Source organism: Balaenoptera borealis (genome assembly GCF_965194805.1).
Source record: "Balaenoptera borealis genome assembly, chromosome: 1".
Taxonomy (NCBI): Eukaryota; Metazoa; Chordata; class Mammalia; order Artiodactyla; family Balaenopteridae; genus Balaenoptera; species Balaenoptera borealis.
The window spans coordinates 94,661,363-94,682,447 of NC_138860.1; the positions used below are offsets into that span (position 1 = coordinate 94,661,363).

At 36.5% G+C, this 21,085-nt stretch overlaps 1 protein-coding gene across 1 annotated transcript in view; it reads right to left on the reverse strand.

The window, feature by feature from the left end:
- The window catches only part of MAGI3 (membrane associated guanylate kinase, WW and PDZ domain containing 3), a 262,383-nt gene that overhangs the window by 89,245 nt on the left and 152,053 nt on the right, over positions 1 to 21,085 (reverse strand). Inside the window, 1 exon segment of the mRNA XM_082380631.1 lies at positions 12,556 to 12,672. Within this exon segment, the coding sequence (XP_082236757.1) occupies positions 12,556 to 12,672 (117 nt within the window).

A 21,085-nucleotide genomic window follows, 5' to 3' on the forward strand; every position in this document is an offset into this window, starting at 1 on the left:
TCAGATACTGCTTTCTGCAAAATCATGCACCAAAAATAAGAGAAGATTATGGAGAAAATAGGATAGGGTTGACCTCTGAAAACTTATTGCAACTTTGTAAACAGAGCACTTGGTAAAATCAATAACAATCCCAATGAAAAATATTAGTACAGTTTAAAAGATATTTTATATTCCTAATAAAAAAATACTAGAGTAAATAAAATATTTTGTCTTTAAAAACAATAAGAAAAAAAAGAAATGAAAGGAAAAGGTAGCTTGACAGAAAGGGGTACATGGAGGGTTGAGGCTACTGAATAACGAAGATAAGGCAAAAGGTGCAATCAAAAATTTTAAGATAAAGCACAAGTTCAAATTGAGAAAAGAGGCCAAATTGAGGTGAACAGGCATCATACATAGTAGAAACAACATTCAGCTATGTTTGTATATTCTGTGTTTACTTGATGATATAAAACATTAGCTGGGGCAAATGAAATAAGAACCAATATTACCTCGGTTCAGTTGACATCATTCAACTACCTACTTACCAATCACATATGAACTTACCTGCAGTATTGAAACAAATGTTGCGGAACAGACAGTATCTTCTCCCACTCTGTGATTTCTTTTCCTTTTTTTTTTTTGTAAATGGTCCTTTGATGACAGAAGTTTTTCATTTTAATGTAGTCAAATTTATCAGTCCTTTCCTTTATAGCTAATGGTTTTTGTATCTTGTTGAAGAAATCCTTTCCAAGGCCATGGAGATATTCTCCATATTCTTTTTGAAAAGCATTACAGCCTTGCCTTTCACATCTAGTACTTTAATGTACTAAAACATTTTTTTTTTTTTGGACTTGATGGGAGGTAGTAGTCCAATTTCCTTTTCTTTCCAAATGTTGTTCAACAAGATTTATTGAAAAGTCAATTATTTTCCTCCCTGATCAGCCATGGCACTTCTGTCATGGGAATCTTATATAGAAACACCCATATAAGACTGGGTGTCTATCACTGGGCTTTCTATTACATCCCATTTATCTACTGACCATTCCTGCACCTTTATCACAGTGTTGTAATTATTATACTGCCACAATAAATCTTGAGATATAGCAGAGCAATTCCACTTACCTTGTTTTTTCTATTCATAGTCTTTCTATATAACTTCTGGAATCAGGCTAAAAATGCTGGAATTTTTATGGAATCTATTAATCAATTTGAGAAGACCTGATATCTCCACCATATTGAGTCTTTAATCCATGAACAAGAAATGTCTCTCAATATATTTACATCTTCCTTAATGTCCCTTAATTTGACCTTATAGAGATCTTTACACTTTATACTTATTTAGATTAATTTTTAGGTATTTCAAATATTTTTTTTTTTTAAATTACTTATTTATTTATTTATTTTTGGCTGTGTTGGGTCTTCGTTTCTGTGCGAGGGCTTTCTCTAGTTGTGGTGAGCGGGGGCCACTCTTCATCGCAGTGCACGGGCCTCTCACTATCATGGCCTCTCTTGTTGGGAGCACAGGTTCCAGACGCGCAGGCTCAGCAGTTGTGGCTCACGGGCCCAGTTGCCCCGTGGCATGTGGGATCTTCCCAGACCAGGGCTCGAACCCATGTCCCCTGCATTGGCAGGCAGACTCTCAACAACTGCACCACGAGGGAAGCCCTATTTCAAATATTTTTATGCTATACATGATATCTTTTTGTAAATTTTCATTTTCTAATTGTTGATAATATAAAAGAATATAATTGGGGGAGTTTATTTGGCCACTTTATCATGATATAATTTATCTATAATAAAAGTCACTAATTCTAATGGTACAATTCTATGAATTTTGGGAACCATTGCCCCCAAAAGTCTCCTTGTGTCCTTTTGCAGTCTCCCACCCTGTGGCAGCCACTGATCTGTCGTCACTATAGTTTTGCCTTTAATAGAATCTCATATAAATGAAATCATACATTAATTTGATTTCAGTAACAGTTTGTGTCTGGCTTCTTTCATTCTGTATGACACTTTTGAGATTCATCCAGTTTGTTGTTAAATATCTTTTTATCACTGAGGTGTATTCCACTGTATAGATATACCAAAATTTGATTATGCATTCACCATTGGTGGACATTTGGGTTGTTTCCAGATTTTAGACAGTACTATAAATAAAGCTGCTGTACATTTACAAGTCTTTGGGTAGATTTATATTTAAATTTATGTTGGGTTAATACCTAGGAGTAGAATTGCTGGGTCATATGATAAGTGTATGTTTAACTTTATAAGAAAAAGTCCCAAAGTAGATGCACTACTTTGCATTCCCACCAACAATACATGAGAGCTATAGTTGATTTACATTATAGTTTCCATGTAGGAATTCCTTTCTGGAGCTTCTTGGCAAATCTGCTTTTTCTAAATCCCAAGAAAAATCAGTTGATGGGGAAAATGAGGGAACAAAAGGTATTATAGTTCTGCTGTGAGAATTAAAGTGTAATAATTTGAGATAGAGATGTTACTGGTTTCAACTGAAAGTAAGAGCAGGAAACACTGAAAAGTAGAATCAAATGTTAAAGCTGACATTTTCAGGGACTAGGGCAGAAGCCTAGAGTAGAGCAGCAATCACAAGCTACTCAGTCAGTCTTACCTGCAGCTGTTCCCATGCAGCAAGTGTGTGGTCAGGGCTCTGCTGCTAACGGTGGGTTGTTCTTGCAAATATAATTTTAATAAGTTTATATATATTTATACTTTATATAAATCCTGTGAGTGATGTTCCAAAAATATTACAAGTTTTGAAGGCTAGATAAGACCTTAAATTGGCAGTTTCGCTATATGATTCTGTGTAACATTTTTAACGTTGGTTGGGAGATCTGAATGTTACCTGAACACTATCCAACAAAGTTTTCTGGCATTTTCCACCATTTGATATTAGCTGTGAGTTTCAGTGCTTTGTAAATACTTTAAGAGAAGAAATGCAAGAAGTGAATGTTGTTGCAGAACACTTCAACCTGAAATCAGAAACTGGTCTAAAATCTGAAGTAAAAGCAATATAGATTTCAATGGCAAAAACAAAATCAGGGCAAGAAAACAAAATATTTTCATCATTAAAAAAGGAAACAACCCTAGAGAAATAGAAATAAAAACAAAAATAAACAAATGGACCTAATGAAACTTAAAATCTTTTGCACAGCAAAGGAAACCATAAACAAGATGAAAAGACAACCCTCAGAATGGGAGAAAATATTTGCAAATGAAGCAACTGACAAAGGATTAATCTCCAAAATATACAAGCAGCTCATGCAGCTCAATATCAAAAAAAACAAACAACCCGATCCAAAAATGGGCAGAAGACCTAAATAGACATTTCTCCAAAGAAGATATACAGATTGCCAACAAACACATGAAAGGATGATCAACATCACTAATCATCAGAGAAATGCAAATCAAAACTACAATGAGGTATCATCTCACACGGGTCAGAATGAACAGCATCAAAAAGTCTACAAACAATAAATTCTGGAGAGGGTGTGGAGAAAAGAGAACCCTCTTACACTGTTGGTGGGAATGTAAATTGATACAGCCACTATGGAGAACAGTATGGAGGTTCCTTAAAAAACTAAAAATAGAACTACCATACGACCCAGCAATCCCACTACCGGGCATATACCCTGAGAAAACCGTAATTCAAAGAGTCATGTACCACAATGTTCATTGCAGCTCTATTTACAATAGCCAGGACATGGAAGCAACCTAAATGTCCATCGACAGATGAATGGATAAAGAAGATGTGGCACATATATACAATGGAATATTACTCAGCCATAAAAGGAAACAAAATTGGGTTATTTGTAGTGAGGTGGATGGACCTAGAGACTGTCATACAGAGTGAAGTAAGTCAGAAAGAGAAAAACAAATACCTCATGCTAACACATATATATGGAATCTAAAAAAAAAAAATGGTTCTGAGGAACCAAGGGGCAGGACAGGAATAAAGATGCAGATGTAGAGAATGGACACAAGGGCACGGGGAGGAAGAAGGGTAAGCTGGGACAAAGTGAGAGAGTGGCATGGACATATATACACTACCATATGTAAAACAGATAGCTAGTGGGAAGCAGCCGCATAGCACAGGGAGATCAGCTCGGTGCTTTGTGTCCACCTAGAGAGGTGGGATAGGGAGGGTGGGAAGGAGAAGCAAGAGGGAGGAGTTATGGGGATATATGTATATGTATAGCTGATTCACTTTGTTATACAGCAGAAACTAACACACTGTTGTAAAGTACTTATACTCCAATAAAGATGATAAAAAAAAAAAAAGAATAGTGGGTCGTGAACAACAACAACAAAAAAAGGAAACAAGCTTATATGAATGACCAATGGCTAACACCCAATTTGAAGATGCTTTTGGACATACTAAACAATTTTGTGAATGTCAATGCAAAATGAAATATATTATTTTCTATGTCTGAATATTTGTTACCAAAAAAAAAATCAAGACCATCAGATAATGCAATTGATACTTTGTGTGCTCTAAATTTTCATTTCAGAACTGAAAAATTCAAATATTAAGTATGTGTGGTATTACCTTTCAAATTTTTAGATGATTTTTATTTGGCATTTATTTTGTGTTCGTGTTCCCTTCTTTTAAGGTTTTCTGTTAGCAAATGGCTGTATCGGGTTGAGATCATTTAAAAGTGTTATTAAAATCTTGTTATATTAGTTTCTAATAATAATAAACCATTTGATTTTATATTGTCATTTTCTCTCTTTAAGTGTTTGGTGCACTCAGGAGACTCCATCCCACACCTCAGTGTTTATAGCCATTATTACTGCTATAATGGTCAAGTGTAGCAGTCATTTGGGTCCCAAGGTACTTGGCTCAGCGGGTACTTCATCACAATCAGCCATAGGTTATACTATGATTAAATTGTGATGCCACTTGTCACGAATTACCAGCAACGTACTTCCCACTGGAAGGAATCTGGCTCTGGGCTCAAGCCCAAGTACACAACCAAAACCAATCCTAAAATCCCTTCTTGGAAGGTCTGTCTCCTGGAACTATTACCAGTACCAATTCTGTATCAGCCAGGGTCCAAATAGGAGCAAGAAACTATATGGTAACTTGAACAAGGACAGCTTAATGTAAAGAATTATCAACTATTTATAAAGAATTAACTAAGAGGGAATAAAAGAGAACTCTAAAGAGTACCATCCTCAAAGAGATGCTCTCAAAGTCTGGGATTCAGACCTTGCTGGAGAAGGTGTGTAGCAGCCCACTAGATGGTAGAGAAGTTTACTGGGTTGCCTTGGGACAGAGCTGGTTCACAATCAGTAGGCTGAGGCTGGTGGGCAGGGAACTGTCTGCTGGAGTACCAATAAAATTCACCAACAAGCTGCCTTGAGTGGTAGGGATGATGTAGGGGGGTGTTTTGGACTTACTAGAAAACCAGCTGGGACACTGGCTAGGCTTGCTAGAAACCCACTGGAAAACCACTTACAAGAGATATTGCTGAAATCTGGGGAGCCTGCTGGGGTCCCCACAGAACTCATCAGGAAACTGGCAGGAATTCAGCTGGTGCATTGGTGGAACTCATGAAGCCACCTATGAGGGTGTTCCTGAACTTGCTGCTGGGACTCCCCCCACCTCCACCCCTCCCCCTATCCCCCTCCCCACCCCTGCCCAGGTGCACTACTGAACTTGCCACTGGGTAGATGACTGGTAGAGTGCTGCTAAAACTTACTGAGTATCATTTTGCAGGCAGAAGCAAAAAGAAAAAGACACACTGGAACCAGGAAAAGAAGCCTCTTCTTTCTAGTATCCTTCCTGCACACTCTACTGATGAAGCTTAACATTGTGTCAGGTGGTAAGCGAAAAATGTGACAGTATCGTAAGCAGGCAAAAAGAGCAGATTTGAAGCCAAGAGGCAGTGAGTAATAAACAGGCAGACTAGTGTTCTGAGAGATTCTATCATGAACTAGTGTTGGATTTTTGTCAAATGTTTTTTCAGCACCTATTGAGAAGATCATATGGCTTTTCTAGTCTGTTACTATATTAATCTTCAAATGTTATACCAACCTTGCATTCCTCGGACAAATCCCACTTGGTCATAATGTGTTATCCTTCTTCTAATATTGCTATATATTGATTTGCTAAAATATTTAAAAGATTTTGAGCCTGTGTTCATGAAAAAATTTGATCTAGTTTTTATCTCACTTTAGAATAAGGATAATGCTCAGATCACAGAGTGAGGCTGGGAACTGTTCTAATTTTCAGAAGAGGTTATGTAGAATTGGCATTATTTCTTCTTTAAATATTTGGAACAATTCACCAGTACCATCTGGGCCTGAAGTTTTCTCTTTGGGAAAGTTACAAACTACAAATTTAATTTCTTTAATAGATAGAGTGCTGTTCAGTTCATCTATTTTTTTCTTGAGTGAGCATTGAGAGTTTTTGTCTTCCAAGGAATTTATCCATTTCATCTGAGTTGTTGAGTTTATTGGCATAAAGTTGTTTAGCATATTCCTTATTATCCACTTAACACCTGTAGGATTTTCAGTGATGCCATCTTTCCCATTCTCAACATTGTTGTTTATCACTTTTATTAATCTGAAAGAAGCAGCTTTGGATTTCACGGATTTTTCTCTATCATCACGGATTTTTCTCTATCATTTCTCTGTTTTCTATTTTCTTGATTTCTGCTCTTATCTTTATTATTTCCTTCCTGCTACTTAATTTGGGTTTACTTTGCTCTTCTTAAGGTACAAATTTAGATCATTGATTGAGATCTTTATTATTTTCTAATATAAGTATTTAATATTATAAATTTTCCTCTAAATACTGCTCTAGCAACATCCCACAAGTTGATATGTTGTATTGATATGTGTGATATTTTGTAATTTTCCTTGTGGCTTATTCTTTAACTCACAAGTTAGTTAGAAGTGTGCTATTTAATTTCCAAATATTTGGAGATTTTCCAGATATGTTTCTATAAATGATTTCTAATTTAATTCCATTATGATCAGAGAACATATTTTGTACGATTTAAATCCTCTTAAATTTACTGAGTCTTGTTTTATGGTCCAGAATATGGTCTATATTTGTAAATGTTCCACGTGCACTAGAAAAGAATGTATATCCTTGTGTTATTGGGTAGTATACTCTAACAAATAACAATTAGGTCAAGTTGGTTGAAAGTGTTATTTGTGTTATAACCTTGTTGATTTTTTGCTTACTTTTTCTAAAGTGGGTATTGAAATCTTGAACTATAATTATGAAGTTTTTTCTATTTTCCTTTTAGTTCTCATTCTGCTATCATTTCCATTCCATCTGAAGAATTTCCTTTACTATTTCTTATAGTACAAGTCTGCTAGTGAAAAACTCCCTTATCCTTTTTTGTCTCAAAAATTTCTTTATTTCTCTTTATTTTTAAGGATATTTTTACTTTATATAGGTTGGCATTTTTTCTTTCCAGCATCTTAAAGATGACATTTGACTGACTTCCAGTTTGTACTGTTTCTGTTGATAAGTCTGCAGTCATTCTATATTCCCCTGCATGTACCTCTTTTTCTGTCTGCCTTTCACATTTTCTCTTTATCTGGTTTTCAGCAATTAGATTATTATGTACGTTGATCTTTCTTTTTTTTTAAATGTTTCTTCTGCTTGGGGTTTGTTGAGATTCTTTGATCTATGGGTTTATAGTTTTCATTGAATTTGCAAATATTTCAGCCACTATTTCTTCAAATATTTTTTCTGCTTCCCCCACTTTGGCTTGATAGTGTGCCATAGGTCAATATGAGCAGATCACAGTCCTGTTCTGCTTATAATCCAATGTCTGAAAACAGCTGTTATAGATAGCTTGCCCAATTTCTGGTTGTTTATGATAAGATGGTAAATCCAGTACCAGTTAGTCCTTCATTGCAAAGGTAGAAATCTCTCTGTCTTGTCTCACTATTTGGTTGCTTTTAAAAAGTTCACTGTACTCTTTTTCCTCTCTGTTTGTTTGATTAGTTTATATTGCTAAGTCTTCAAGTTCACTGATCTTTTCTTTTGCAGTTCCTAATCTGCTGTTAAGCCCATCCAGTGAATTTTTGAAGTTCCACTTAGTTCTTTTTAAAAGTATACATCTTGTTTTCTCTTTATTCTGCTCATATTGTCCTTTAAATCCTTGAGCATATTTATGATAACTTTAAAATTCTTGGTATGGTCATTATCTGTGTCTTTTCTGTTTTTTTTAAATTATTATTCTTTTCTTTAATCAGTTCACTTTTCTTTTGATTATGGGTCACATTTCCTTGTTTTTTTGTATGCCTAGTACTTTTTTATTAGACACTGGACATTGTGAATATTATGTTATTCAGTGTCTAGATTTTGTTGACTTCCTTTAAAGAGTGTGGATTATTCCCTTTTCCCCCCTCCCTCCTTTCCTTTATTTTTACTAACAGTTAAGTTACATGCATATTCACTTGATCCTTTTGGGACTTTTTAAATTTAACTCTGTTAAAATGGGCCTCAAGGAGCTTAACCTATGGTCATTTTAATCCTACTAGTAAGCCATGACCCTTACGGGGTCTCTCCACTCAGTCTGGTTAGAACTCAAATTTCTCTTGGCCCTGTGTAAGCTCTGGTATTGTTAATCTTACAGCTCACAGAGAGTTCTTTGCCCTGCTATGTGAAGTCTCATCCTACACATTCTCAGCTTAGTATTCAGCAATACACCCAAGGAGGAACCTGTGCAGTTTGCCTGAACTCCTTTTCTTCATAGTTCTTTCCTCTCTGACACCCTGTCTTGCAAATTCCAAACACCTCAGACTTCTTGAACTCATATTTCTGTCCCCGCAACTCAGAGTCTGCTAAACTCTGCCTGGGTTCTTCCTTACTGTGCTGTAGCCTCGAAAGTGCCTCCAGGAAGAAAGCTGAGGAAATTACAGGACTCCTTTGTGTGCAGTCTCCTTTCCTCTTCTCTTAGGGATCACAGTTGTGTTTTATCTATAGTGCAATGTCTGACAACAGTAGAAGTCTCTCCTTCTCTCTTATTAATTTTGTTGTTTAAATTGTCTCAGATTTTGTCAGTGGGCACCCCATCTAGGTGGCTTTTTTTTCTTTATGTTCTTCTGATATGTCCCCCAAATTTTTTAAGTATACTTTCTGATAAAATTGGATATTCCAAGCTCACCTTGTACTTTCCTTGCCCCAGATGGGGAATCAGAATTTTCTCCAGGAAGATCTGGTATCTTTTTTTTTTAATTTCTTTTTTTATAATTAATTTATTTTTATTATTTATTTATTTATTTTTGGCTGCATTGGGTCTTTGTTGCTGTGCATGGGTTTTCTCCAGTTGTGGCGAGTGGGGGCTACTCTTCGTTGTGTTGTGCAGGCTTCTCATTGTGGTGGCTTGTCTTGTTGCAGAGCACGGGCTCTAGGCACGTGGGCTTCGGTAGTTGTGGCTTGCAGGCTCTAGAGCGCAGGCTCAGTAGTTGTGGCACACGGGCTCAGCTGCTCCGTGGCATGTGGGATCTTCCCAGACCAGGGCTTGAACCCATGTCCCCTGCATTGGCTGGCAGATTCTTAACCACTGGACCACCAGGGAAGTCCCAATCTGGCATCTTTTAGTAAAGAATTACATTTAGAGACCAGATGTGGCCATTCAGTTTGCTAACTGCTACTGATGCATCAGGGCTTCTAGATTCTTGGATGTGTTTTGGGCAGTTCAATTTTAAGTTAGGAGTTCCTGTTAGGATCTGAAACAGCTGTAGCTGTTTGGAACCTATGAATTAAAACAAATAAATTGTAGAGCTCCTTTCTAAGGCAAAACCTCACACTGGGGAGAAACTGCAAAACTAGGACAGTAGAAGTAAGTTAAAAAGAAGATCAAGTAAAAGTGGCAGAGGGCAGCAAAAAGTACAAGTACATATTTTTATTACCTTGCTTTAACAAGGAAGGAGGGAGCTCTAGAGTTATGAAACTAAAAATGTTACCCTGAGACACCATGCAGGCAAAATACCAAGTTCCTTATAAAGGGATAAAAATCAGATTGTTTTCAGATTTTTTTAAGAGCAATGCTTCATGCCAGAAAACAATTAGATAATTAAGATAGTCTGGGAAAGAAACTACGAGCCAAAAATTTCATATCCATCCAAACAAACTTTAAAGTATAAAGGCCACAGAGAAACTGCTATAATGATCCTGTGAACCTTTCATGGAAATCTAGTAGACAACAAGCTTTAGACAACCAGAATTATTGAAGAAACAACAACATAAGGGTTGGTAGCTTGACTAAATATGTATCTACCCAAAGAATGGAGAATAAATGATGATTATAAAGGAGAGAGTACAGTACATAATGGTTGCTTGCATTGCCAATATAGATACAGATCAAGCATCAAAAAACGGTCAGAATGAGGAAAGCATATGCAAAGTAGAATGAGCTTGCTGATTACCTTATATTCATTGAGAATAAAAAGATATTACTTCAAGTCAGATGATGGGAGAGGGAGAGGTAAGGAGGATGAAGAAATGACTAGATAATTTTAATATTACTCATAGTAGGAACAAAAACAAAAGGGATGAGAAACAAAGAGTATTATATAAAGGTACAGAGATAACCAGTAGAATAAAGATACAAATCTTCCTAAAAAGAGAGCTCAAATAAAATAGACTACATAGTGAAAGCCTTTTTATATAAAATACTTGTATATGGGTAAAATAGAAAAACATGACAAAACTGGGACTAAGGATATCAATCACATCAATAAATATAAAGTTTCACATTGACTACAAATTAGAAAAACATGACAAAACTGAGACTAAAGATACCGATCAAATCAATAAATATAGTTTCACACTGGCTACAAAGTTCAACACTATTCCTAAAACAAAGAGATTCAGAAAGATAAAAGAATAAAAAGGTGGACAAAGATTTATCAGGCAAATGCAAAGAAAAGAAGGCAGGAATTGCAATTCTGAAATTTGACAAGGTAGATTTATGGGAGGAAATCATAGATAAGTAGTCAGATTTTAAAACAAAATATTTTATACCATGTTAAGGAGTCTAGACTTGTAGTCAACAGGACTTTTTGAAGGATAAACTACAAATGGACAAGAATCAGACGTGCACTTTAAAGATGGACTAGGGCTTCCCTGGTGGCGCAGTGGTTGAGAATCTGCCTGCCAATGCAGGGGACACGGGTTTGAGCCCTGGTCTGGGAGGATCCCACATGCCGCGGAGCAACTGGGCCCGTGAGCCGCAATTACTGAGCCTGCGCGTCTGGAGCCTGTGCTCCGCAACAAGAGAGGCCGCGACGGTGAGAGGCCCGCGCACCGCGATGAAGAGTGGCCCCCGCTCGCCGCAACTAGAGAAAGCCCTCGCACAGAAACGAAGACCCAACACAGCCATAAATTAATTAATTAATTAATTAAAAAAAAAAAAGATGGACTAGACTGAGGTGACACTGGGGTCAGGGGATACAGTTAGAATGGGACAAGGGGCCACACACTGCTTGAGTACCTACTCTAGACCAAGTGGTTTACATTTATGTTCTCACTTTAATTCTAATAATGATATCAGGTGAGCCTTATGATTCCCATTTTATACATGGAGATTCTGAAGCTTAGGAAGATTAAGTAACCTGCCCAAGTAAATCAACTAATAAAACGCCAGAATCAAGATTTTGAAGTCAGTTTTACTTAGCTCTTTGCAACTACATAATGCTATTTGTTGTTGTTGTGGTTGTTTTTTAAAGTCCAAGTAAGAAAGAGTGAGGGTCTATGGTAGTGCAGAGAGATAGGTATTTAAGAAGCATAATTAGTAAGGTTTGGTGATGAACTGGACATTGTGTGCGATTAAATAACAAGAAAAAGAAATCAAGAATTCCAGAGGCCTTATAAAAGCTAGTATCCACAAGGAATTACAAATATACTGAAAAGTAAAACAAACCAGAATGCCCTTTTATTCCCTATTATTGTTTACTGCTTTTATTCTTCCCCAGACCTACACTAGTTAAACCAAGCATACATGATTTGTTATGTGTTAAAAAAAACAATAAAAAGCCAAAACTATCATTACAACAACAATCAGGTCCTATGAAAACTATTAAGACTAGAAGAGATACACCAACATCTAGATAAAAATTCAAAATGGATTACCACAAAGGTGGCACTGCATGCTTCCTCCTTTTTTCCTTTGGGGAAGAGGCAGATTTTAAAATTAGTAGTATCCTAATAATTAATAAAAAATATTTGTTCTCAGTGTACAGGCATTGAGAGCAAAATAGTCTTCTTACTGCATAGGCTTTAGAAATTGATTTATAGGAAAAACATCTAGTTAGCAACATGTACATTTATATTCTTAAAATTTTAAAGTCTAATGACTTTTTAAAAAGTCAAAACATAGAATCTTCTAGTTTTTCTATTTTTAAAACAAAACACTTGAAAGTCCTCTGAAAATTTTTCTCTTTATCCAATTTTTGTTTCATTCCAATGCCCCAACTTAGTCTCCACAGTTTCATATGAGATACTCTACTGAATTATTTCTAGACATTTGATTAGTTAAATAAAGATATTTTGGCTGCATTTCTTTTATTCCATCTCATACTTACATGGAATAGTTCTCAAATAGAGATTATCTCTAATCACTTGCTGCAGTTTGTGGTCAACTGATCCTTTCTGAAACTGAAGACTCAGGTAATGTCGCAAATCTTTATTAATGACTTTGCCTACAAAAAAACCACACAAGACAAAACACATAACTGTTAGATCTCCAGTTAAATATCAATGCTAGTTAATGAATACCCTTAAAACATTTAGCCATAAATAGAAAAAAGAAATCAGAATATTTTATCCAAAACAAGATAACTGTATCAAACTATTATAGGTACTATAATTAAAATACACAACTTTAATACCCAATGTAGGCATAATTTTACATGGAAGGAGAGGGAGGACGTATAAGTCACAGAACATGACAAATATCCAAGGTAATTTCATTCAGTCCCATGACTTTAAATACGATCTATACCCTGGCAAGTGCCAAATTCTTATCACATCTCTATCCCTGACCTATCTCCACCAGGCTCCAAACTCATCAAACTCTCTATATATTGCAGATATATTTGGAAGTCAAATAAGCACCTCAAATTTCAGATGACCAGAACAGAACTCTTAATTCTATCCTCTCCCATTATTTTCCTCTCCTCTAGCTTTTCCTGTCTTAGAAAATTACCACCACCAATCCAATAGAACAAACCCCAAACCTAGAAGTCATTCTGAATTTCTCTTCTTTACTTCTATCCCTCAACGCAATTTATTACAACTTTTGTCAGTTCTACCTCCAAAACGTATCCCATAACTGCCCACTTCCCTCCATTTCCACTGTCACCATCTAAGCTAAGCCACCATCATTTCTCACCTGGAATTCTGTAACAGCCTTCTAATCGGTTTCCCTGCATCCATTCTTGGCTCCTTCCTGCTCTCACCATTCACAAAGAAGCCAGAATGAGATTTTTAAACATAAATCAGATAATTATTACTCTGTTTAGAGCCACAAATGACTTCTTGCTGCTCTTGGAATATAATTCAAACTTCTAAACAGGGCTTAGAAAGCTCTACATGTTTCAGCTCTGGCCATCTCTGACCCAAACTCACTCACCCTTCACCCTCTCAAACTATGTTCCACCCACACTGGCCATCTTTCTCATCTCTAACAGGCCAAATGGGTCCTACTCAGAACCTTCTGCCTATCACTAGATTGAACAGGCATTTTCTGTCCACTTGCTTGACTCCTAGATACAATGTGAATAAACAGGAGTGAAAGGTTTTTTTTTCTTATTTGTGGGGAAAATGGGAGATTAAAAAGAGGGATATTAGGGGTCTCAAAGAAATATTAAGCAGAAAAATAGAGGACTGCAGAAATCTGATCGCAGTGAATTTATAATAAGGGTTGAGCTTAAAATAAACATCAAAGCAATCCAAACACTTTTCATTAGACAAGATTTCAGATAATTAGAAAAGAGCAATGCTAAATCAAAATAGATTATCTTATTGAATAAGAAATGACTAGTTGATTAAAATATACTACTTATTTTATTTGGAACAGCATAGTTATGACCAGATTAGATAAATCAAAGGTTACTACAGATCAGTTCATTCTTTTAACTATTATTCTGTAACACAGCATTTCTAATCCCTTCTTTTGGTCTTTTCTCACATATATAAATAAACATAACCTATATGAGAGAGTATTAAAATAAGCAGGAAATCAGAGTGCTTCTAAAGTTTAGAGATAACATTCAGATCCTAAACTAATAAACATAAACCAAAAAGTCCCTGTTTTGCATTGTCAAAAATAGATGCTGAGGAAGGGGAGAACCTTGTGATCAAAGAAGAAAACCTGAAAGATATTTACAGGAATAACACAGAACAATGTGTGGTCCCAGAGGCTGCTTCTGCCAGGCATTTCAGGGCCCCACCAACCCAACTCCAATTTAAATGGAATCATATTATTTCATTTTTTATTTATATTATGGAACTTGTTCATTGCTGGGCAGAAGAAAAACCCAATTCATAATCAATACTGTACAGTCTCATTGCTTAGTGAACAAAATCATACCCAATAATGAGTTCATTAAGTATTTTTAAAATTAGATAAGGAGTGTTTCAAATGCACTGTAATAATCAGTATACAAAAGCTTTTGTGGACTGTTACATAGGTGCTTCAAAGTATTAAGTGATGCTTGCAGAAGTTTGGTTAGGGTTTTTGACTAGACAGAGAATGCATCATTTTTTTCTATTTGAAGTAAGTTATATAGGCTCCATTATCTAAAAACCTGCTATCCAATGTATTTTCAAAAACAGATTTAATCTGGATAAAGGCTAATGCCTGTTTTATTAAAGAAGACAATCTAAATCAACACTTTTTTAATTCAAGGTTTGTCAAATTTTTTAATTTGAAGCTTTACTATAAAATATGGCATAACTCACAGAGATAACTATACAATGCTAAAAACCCACACTGGATTTTAATGTATAAAAACAACAAGACAGGGCTTCCCTGGTGGCGCAGCGGTTGAGAATCTGCCTGCCAATGCAGGCGACACAGGTTCAAGCCCTGGTCTGGGAAGATCCCACATGCCGCGGAGCAACTAGGTCCGTGAGCCACAACTACTGAGCCTGCGCGTCTGGAGCCTGTGCTCCGCAACAAAGAGAGGCCGCGAAAGTGAGAGGCCCGCGCACCGCGATGAAGAGTGGCCCCCACTTGCCGCAACTAAAGAAAGCCCTCGCACAGAAACGACGACCCAACACAGCCATAAATAATAAATAAATAAATAAATAAATAAATAAAACAAGACAAAGCCATAATAAAAATCATAGATCACAGATTACCACATGAGGGGCTCTTTTAAGGGAAAATGAAGGTAAACAACTCAATTCCTGTTTCAAGGGCCCACGAGACCTTAAGACAAAGAATCATTAAAGCGGAAAGAATTAGATTTAAAGAATAACACCTAGATTTATCAGGACGGGAACTGCACTCTATCTTCACCCTCAACTTCTATGGGGATTCTGGATGCAATGCTGAGATGAACAGTTGCAAAGAAGAGGGTGAAGTACAATTTCATAATTGGGATATTTTATTTAAACTGTACAACTATTCAAAGAAATCATCATACTTTTCTGAGGTTGGGGACAAAATATTACAAATATCAAAGAAATGTCAACTATAAAAGATTAACAAATTATATGGATGGGCATTCTTTAAGATTAATAATAATTAATAACAGAATATATTGGATATAGCAGTCATCATGGACTTCCTTGCTTCAAGAAACCAAGAACAACTTTCGTAAGGGGACAGAATATGCTTTCCACTTCGATGTGGTTCCAGGGAATTTATTTAAAAAAAAAAAAAAAAGTACAAATATCCTGAATAGGGAGATGGCTGTGGAATTACCAGAAGGCCAACAGAAACATTAGCTCACAGAGACACCACTGAGATTATCTATATTATTGAATTGTATATGAACTTCCGGCTTTTGTTTAAGGACAGTTTCACAGAAACTTGACATTTCAAGAGTATGAAAACATCTACTTGGGGTTAATGCAGTTGTTAAACAAATAAGAAAAAAGATTCTTCATAATTGCATTCTTACCCAGCCAGCCTTCGCTTTTAAGTGTTAAGATTATTCTTTGACTTTTAAGTGATTTATAAATCAAGTTGATTTATGAAACTTAAAAAGAGATCTGTAAATCTTACATATACAGCTCAGGAGGGGAAAAGTCTATAACTGAAATCTCAATCATATGAATAAAATCCAGGCACTCAAGTTTCAATATACAATTCCTCAGTCAAAAGAACTCATAACTCAAATTCATACTTTCTGAGTGTATGCCAATTAATATTCACTACCATTTCTCTTTAAAGAATCAGTGTATAGAGTCACTGGTTATTATTTAGGTAAACATTATGGCATGCTGGCATAGGTGTGGTCATGCAAGCAGCTGTAAACCAACCCAAATGCCAACATTTCATTGTCTTTTCTGTAAGGGTACTCTAGGAGACTTTGTCAACCACTTGCCAAAGTCAAGATATGACATGTCTTTACTACTGTCTAATCCAGTAGTAATTATACAATCGAAAAAAAAGAAAAAAATAAGGTCAGTTTGGCATGTCTTGTTCTTATACATTCACGTTGATTCGTGGAGATCACCCCTTTCTTTTCTAAACACTTTCAATATTTTATTAGTTTTATTTTTTACAATCTCTTCCAATGTTGTCACAGTTTAAAGTTAGGGAAGTGGATTTGCGTTTTCTCAATCTATGCCTTTTTGGAAACTGGGACATTTGTCTCGCCTCAGTCTCCTGGTACTTCCCATATTCTCCACGATTTCACAAAGAATATCGACAATAACCCTGAGATCATACCTGAGAGTCCCTTTAACTCCTGGGGGGCAATTCAACTGAGTCATGACAACTTAATTTCATTTAAAGTGAATGATACTCTTACGATCTCCTTATCTTTTTAAAATTTAATTTCCCTCATTTGAGGTTGTTTGTTTTATCTTTTACTGTTGGAAAAGTAATTCTTCCAGTTCAAGACTACGGAAGCAAAGTTAAGAATGGTACAGAACTGATTTCTGCCTGTAAACAGCTACCAATAACGTCTTCTCACAGTAAGCCTACCTCTTCCTTCTCACTGCTCTTGCTTCAAACAAAACCTTAAAAGCTCTTTGAGCTCTTTGAAGTATCTAAACTCCTTCTGAGCTTCGACCGATAGTAAAGGAAATTCTTCAATGTTTATTTCTTACAGTTTACTTAGCACTGTACAAATGTGATTACGTTCCATCCAATTATCAATCACATACATCTTTTAAAAATCCTGAGCTGCTCAGAACATTCTTTGTACCCATAAGAATTTCGTCACATAACTTTTCTTTTAGATATCTCTAGTCTTGGAACCACACCTATAGATGCCATAAACTTTAACAAAAAAAATCTGTTTTCCTCAAAGGCAAAGTACAGGCATAACCATGTCCCACTTTTCATCCTTACTATGATGACTGTAAGGTAGCCTGGTGAAGTTCCCCAGCAAACTGTTCAATCTAACTAGTTCAACACAACTGATGTTACTAACTAGTCATTTCCCATTAGACCTAGACTCAGAAGAGCACTGCATTTTATTGCTTCCTCTACATCCCGAGCTCCATGAAACTAGTGAAAAAGATATACATAAGCTTAACTCCAAACTGGCTCCTTGGTTCAAGGCAGGAGTTCCCTAAGACAAAATAAATCAAACTGCAGTCCACTTGTTTGTGAAACTGTAAATGGTATTTGAACAAGACTTTTCTAGATAATCAGTATCTACACATTTCAAAGTAAAATATATTCTATGGCACAAAAGTTATTTAAAAATATCTTATACAGTTGTTAAACATAAAAGTTTGTCAGCTATCTTAGGACCAAGGCCATGGTTTGTTTTTACAGACTTAGTCCCAGGATCTAGCACACAGAACAAATGAGTCAGCTTAATTTTGTATCTTTAACTGTTCATTTCACCCTCTACATCATCTAATGCAGGAAATTTTAGAATACTCACTTAACTGATACAGTATTCTTGGTCTATACAAAACTTTATTTTAAACTGTTTCTTAAACAATGAAATTAACTTTATTTGGACTCTGTCAAAATGCTACAGTAAATTCTTCATTGACACAGCAAACTCTACGTCTTTAAAAGTAAGTTTTAATTATAGCTTTTATGCCAATTCCTCAAATTCTGTTCATCAGAACACTGATGACTAGGACTGCTATTTTTTTTAATTAATTAATTCATTTATTTATGGCTGTGTTGGGTCTTCATTTCTGTGCGAGGGCTTTCTCTAGTTGTGGCAAGCGGGGGCCACTCTTCATCGCGGTGCGCGGGCCTCTCACTATCGTGGCTTCTTTTGTTGCGGAGCACAGGCGCCAGATGCGCAGGCTCAGTAATTGTGGCTCACGGGCCCAGTTGCTCCGCGGCATGTGGGATCTTCCCAGACCAGGGCTCGAACCCGTGTCCCCTGCATTGGCAGGCAGATTCTCAACCACTGCGCCACCAGGGAAGCCCAGGACTGCTATTTTATAATATTATTATATTGTACATATATGCTATATGTTTTCACTCACTTCTCATGAAAACCTTTAAGATAGATATTATTATTATTATTCCCATTTTATAGGTAAGGAGCTGACGTATAGAGAGGTTAAGTAACTTGCCCAAGGTTATATCACTGAAAGGAGCAGACCTGGGATCTGAACCCAGTTAATCTGGCTCCAGAACCTGCGCTAGAAGCACTGTGCTAGAATACCTCCCTCCCTTCTTCCCTCCTTCCCTCCCTCCTTTCCATGAATTTCTTCTCTTGCTTAAGCTTACAAGAAAACAAGCTTAGAACACCATCTTTCATGAGAGCCCACCCTTCTATGAAAGTCACGTCTATCGTGTAAAAAAAGATGTACTGAGTCCTGAGTAGTAGGCTCTTGCGGGTAAAGCAGTGAATGAGAGTGCACCCAACTGAACGAAAAGTCTCACAGGGAAGATGAACACTGAGAAAGAAATTTCAAACTCGAGAGCATTATGAAAGAGAAGCATAGAGCACTGTGGGAATCTATAATCTAGATCCTAAGTCTAGGGACTCTAGGAAGACGTCACTGAGTAATCACACTGGAGCTGAAACTTGAAGGATAAATAGAAGCCAACTAGACAGAAAAAACAAAAAGTTGGGGGGATTGGTAGAGGGAGTGGTACATGCGAAGGCACTTACTTGAGGTGGGAAAGAACACAGTGCTGACAGGAATTGAGAGAAATCCAGTATAGCTGGTTCTTAGGAAGTGAGGAAGAGTTCACACAAGCTGAGACAAGAGTTCCAAGGGCCAGTGGGTTGAGTAGAACCTTGTGACAATAATTTAAAAGAACTTCAACTAACTCAGGTATGACACCAAGGCCCTTCATAATTGCTATAAGCTAGCAACTATGGATATATTCTTACTGGTCACATCTATATTTCATATTTGTGTTCAAATGCCACCTTGTTATCTCTATTCGGTCTTTTATCTGTAAGAGGATATTCAAGGTTATAAACTTAGACAACCCCTATCAACATAACTCTTTAAGTATTCCACTCTCATTATAGGCAAGTGGAACCTAATGAATTTTTAAAATAATTTATGTAACTAAATTCTTATTCTGTCCCAAATTTGAAAAGCACTAAATCTTCTGGAATCTCTTGAGCCACTTAGTGTTTAAAGCTGGCCAGTTTTCAGTATTCTTCTGAGTTACAGTGTGAAGAAACACAGACTGAAGCGATCAAGCGGTGTTGCTGTCTTCCGCAGAATCCTGCTGCCACCTCACCAGTCAGGAGAAAGTCTCCTGCTAACAGAGGTCACGTTCTTTTTTTTTTTCCCCCTCAGGCTTTGAAGATATTACTGACATAAAATATATACATAAGTTTAAGGTATGCATGCAACGATTTGATACATATATATATTGTTAAACAATTACCATAGTAAGGTCAGTTTGTAACCCCATCCTTTCACATAATTACCATTTTATGTATGTGTGGAGATAGCACTTAAGATCTACTCTAACATCTTTCATGTATATAATCTGGTATGACAGTCATCACGCTGTACATTAAAACCCCAGAACTGATCTACCTCAGAGCTGTATGTTTGTACCCTTTGACCAACATCTCCCCATTTCCCCCACACCTAGCCCCTGAAGAAAATGCACCATTCTGCTCTTTAATTCTATGAGAATATGAGTTTCTATTTCTATCTCTATTACATTCCACATGTAAATGAGAAGATACAGTATTTGTCTTTGTCTGCTGGAGGTCACATTCTTTGTCTCTATTACAAATTAGGGTAGTAGTACATATTAAAATGAGTGTCCATTCTCCACTGATTCCTGGAAGCAGCTATCATAAACACATTGGTCAGATTTCATCTACCGCCCTGGGTCCTATTTCACTGGCAGTTTAAGGTCAAGTCTGCTGCTGCACATCTGGTCCTTTCCCAGCACACCCTAGAAATGTTTTCTCCCTCCCTCCTTTCTCTCTGTCCTTTCTTCCTTCCCTCCCTTCCTTGATTATTATTTTTAATGCATTTACCATCAGAAGAACTGGAAGCATAGCTAAAGTAAGAACTCTTTGGTTTAGGTAATCTGAAAAATCCCTGAACTACACCAAACTAAATATACCCATCCCTAAAAGCCTAACACTGTTTACTACATGTAGAATTCAATATTAATGCAGCACTGAAATTGCTTCATTATATTCAAATTATGTGTAAATAAAACCCATTATCATGCTGTCTACTTTTTATTTGAAAGTTTTTTATGGTTTTTATTTGCTTAAATAAAGCAAGTATTTCTGTGTAGAATGTATTTGCAAGTAACAATCATTTCTCTAAAAAAATCTGATGCATGGCCAGGAATCCAAGTTATAAATACTATAAAAAGTTGGTGCCCCAGAGAATGCTGTTGTTATCTATATTTGTTCTTACTTCTGAGGCAACTACCCCAGTCCTGCTTACACCCTGCCCTACCCTTCTAACCTCCACACCCAACTCTTTCCCGTGCTGGTTTCAGTTTTGTGTCTA